This window comes from Gallinula chloropus (genome assembly GCF_964237585.1).
Source record: "Gallinula chloropus genome assembly, chromosome: 18".
Taxonomy (NCBI): domain Eukaryota; kingdom Metazoa; phylum Chordata; class Aves; order Gruiformes; family Rallidae; genus Gallinula; species Gallinula chloropus.
This window is the reverse complement of record NC_140103.1, coordinates 14,090,399-14,093,316: the sequence shown is the minus strand read 5'-3', so window position 1 is coordinate 14,093,316 and position 2,918 is coordinate 14,090,399. Positions and strand designations below refer to the sequence as shown.

General features: G+C 51.6%; 1 protein-coding gene across 1 annotated transcript; it reads right to left on the bottom strand.

Annotated features, from left to right (window-relative positions):
• Positions 1-445: 445 nt before the first annotated feature.
• LOC311198476 (olfactory receptor 14A16-like) lies at positions 446-1,369 on the bottom strand (the record flags this gene model as incomplete). Its single annotated transcript, XM_084272433.1, has 1 exon — positions 446-1,369. The coding sequence occupies one exon, from the start codon at positions 1,367-1,369 to the stop codon at positions 446-448; it is 924 nt and encodes a 307-aa protein (XP_084128559.1).
• Between the last annotated feature and the right edge of the window lie 1,549 nt (positions 1,370-2,918).

The following is a 2,918-nucleotide window of genomic DNA, read 5'->3' as shown; positions in this document are numbered from 1 at the left end:
ATGAGGGAGATGAAAGACACAGACGAGCGGTAATGCAGGTACAGGGGAAGGTGAGTATTTCTTCTGCTGCCATGGGTACCAATCCTGGAAATTCCCCTTCTGTCACAGTGGGAAAGCATTGCCATTCCAGACAAGTAGTTGAGTGATTCAGCTGATGAAAATCTGCTTGTAATTTATTTCTAAATATAAGGAAAAAATAAAACGAAGGGAAAAAATGGCCTTTGCAGGCAGACATGATGCAAAGAGAGCACAGTGTCTGGGTCACACAAGACCGGGAGATACTTCATTAGCAATGGGATGAACATGGATCATGATATTATGGCTTAGACAGACTCGAAGGCAAAAAAAGAAACCAAATCCTTCCCCTCCCCCAGCTATAAAACCTTTCTAAATAGGGAGTGGTCCTGATGTCAGTTACATGATCTGTGATATGAGCAGTTTATTTTTAGAAATATCCAGTCATCAGTTTCCACATGGCATCCTTGAGCTCCTGGTTCCTCATGCTGTAGATGAGGGGGTTCACTGCTTGTGGAAACACCGAGTAAAGAAATGCCACTAGCAGGTCCAGAAATAATGAGGAGAAGGAGGGTGGCTTCAGGTAGGCAAACATGGCAGTGCTGACAAACAGGGACACCACGGCCAGGTGAGGAATGCAGGTGGAAAAGGCTTTGTGCCGTCCCTGCTGCGAGGGGATCCTCAGCACGGCCCTGAAGATCTGCACATAGGACACCACAATGAACACAAAACACCCAAAAAATAAGCAGATACTGACCAAAATGACTGCAATTTCCCTGAGGTAGGCATCTGAGCAGGAGAGCTTGAGGATCTGGGGGATTTCACAGAAGAACTGGTCAACAGCATTGCCATTGCAGAGGGGCAGTGAAAATGTATTGGCTGTGTGGAGGACAGAATAGAGAAACCCACTGCCCCAGGCAGCTGCTGCCATGTGGACACAAGCTCTGCTGCCCAGGAGGGTCCCGTAGTGCAGGGGGTGGCAGATGGCAACGTAGCGGTCATAGGCCATGACAGTGAGAAGACAGAACTCTGTTGAGAGGAAAAATACAAAGAAAAAGAGTTGAGCCAGACATCCTGTGTAGGAAATGGCCCTGGTGTCCCACAAGGAATTGGCCATGGATTTGGGAACAGTGGTGGAGATGCAGCTAAAGTCAAGTACAGAGAGGTTGAGGAGGAAGAAGTACATGGGGGTGTGGAGGTGGTGGTCACAGGCTATGGTGATGATGATGAGGCCATTGCCCAGGAGAGCAGCCAGGTAGATGCCCAAGAAGAGCCAGAAGTGCAGGAGCTGCAGCTCCCGTGTGTATGCAAAGGGCAGGAGGAGGAAGTGGCTGATGGAGCTGCTGTTGGACATATGTTTTTTCTGGCATGTGGACCTGTGCAAATAGGAAAAGGCAGTGAGAATTTAGGGAACTCTTCTCTGAGGAAAAACTGTATTTTGGAAGAATTTTCCATGTCCCTTTTGGGAGGTCTGTTTTGTGCTGGCTTGAGCGTGTCACTGCTGGGAGGAGGGTCAGCTGTGGCTCTCGAGAACTCAGTCCTGCCTGGCAGCAGTCAGTAAATGGAAGGATGGTGCGATCTCAGACCAAAACCCCTGTGGATAGGAATGAGCTTTTCAGCACTGTCACTCCAGTTTAACCTGAGGGCAGAGCAGAGCTTTGAAGCTTTGGTTTTCTTCTACCTGTACCTGAGGAGTGTTTCTTCTGTCAGGACTCCCTGACATTGCTGCTGCAGTGCCAGTTAAACCTTTCCTTGAGTGCAGAGTGGGGAGAGCTGCTCTGTCCATCAGCCCTGGTCTCAGCTGCCCTTTGCTGGATGCTCTGAGATCATCCCCTGGTGTTCCCCATAGAAGAAACTGGACCCCACAAAGAGCTGAGGAATCCATTCCTCAGTCCTACAGATGGGGGTCCTGAAGAGAGGGTCAGCTCAGTGCCAGCCCCACCAACTGACATGCCCAGAACCCCAGCTAACGGGGGGACAAAGGCAGCAAGGACAGGACAGGAAAGGGAGAAATTCTCCAGCCAAGCCTGGGAGGACACGGATGGACAGACAGGCACCCAGGGATTTGTCCTTAACATTGGTTGGGCTGCCACGGAGAAGACTCAGTCTGAAACCCTGGACTGCTGGGTGCAGAGTCTGTGCTGGGTGGCAGAAACTAGGGGGTCTCTCTTTGCACTGCTGGGGATGTCAGGGAGGTACCAACTGCCATGGCATTTCTGGGAACAGCTCCTTCTCCTTCCCTGACACTGTCTCTGCTGCCTGCAGCTGTCCCTGAAGCTGCTTCTCTCTGCCCATGTCACCTCATGCTCTGTGCACACAGAGCTCATCCAACCTGCCCTGTGCTCAGCTCTGCTCTGCAGACCCCTCCTGGCATCAGGGCACTGCCCAAGGGAAGTTCTGTGTGTGCAGGGCTCAGGAGATGCCCTGACAAGTCCTAATGACCAATGAGTTTGCACTGCCCTCAAAGTTATCAAGAAAAGCTCAGCTCTCACTCACCACCCAGTCTACAAGAGCAGAAAATTCAAAGCAAAGTCCCCGTTTCCCTGAAGTGGAAAATGCATCCTTGGTGTTCTTGAAAAGTCCCTGGAAGTTAACGTGGATCTGCTGGAGCTGGGAGCAATTGGGGGCTGAGCAGCACCCTTTGTTACAGCAGAAGGACCCTACGCTGTCCTTCCATGGGTCACACATTCCACCCACAGTGAGGCAACGATGCAAACTCACCAGGCAGGCTGAGATCTGACCCTGGCAGCAGTAGAGTCCCTGGCAGCAGCACACAGACCCCCAGGGAACATGGACTCTTGTCTCAAAGACAGCCCTGTGCAAACGTGGGTGCACATGCTGCTTCCCACCTCTGCAGCCATGCCCAGGAGAAGACAGCTGTCCTGCCCTGTCCCTCTGATGGG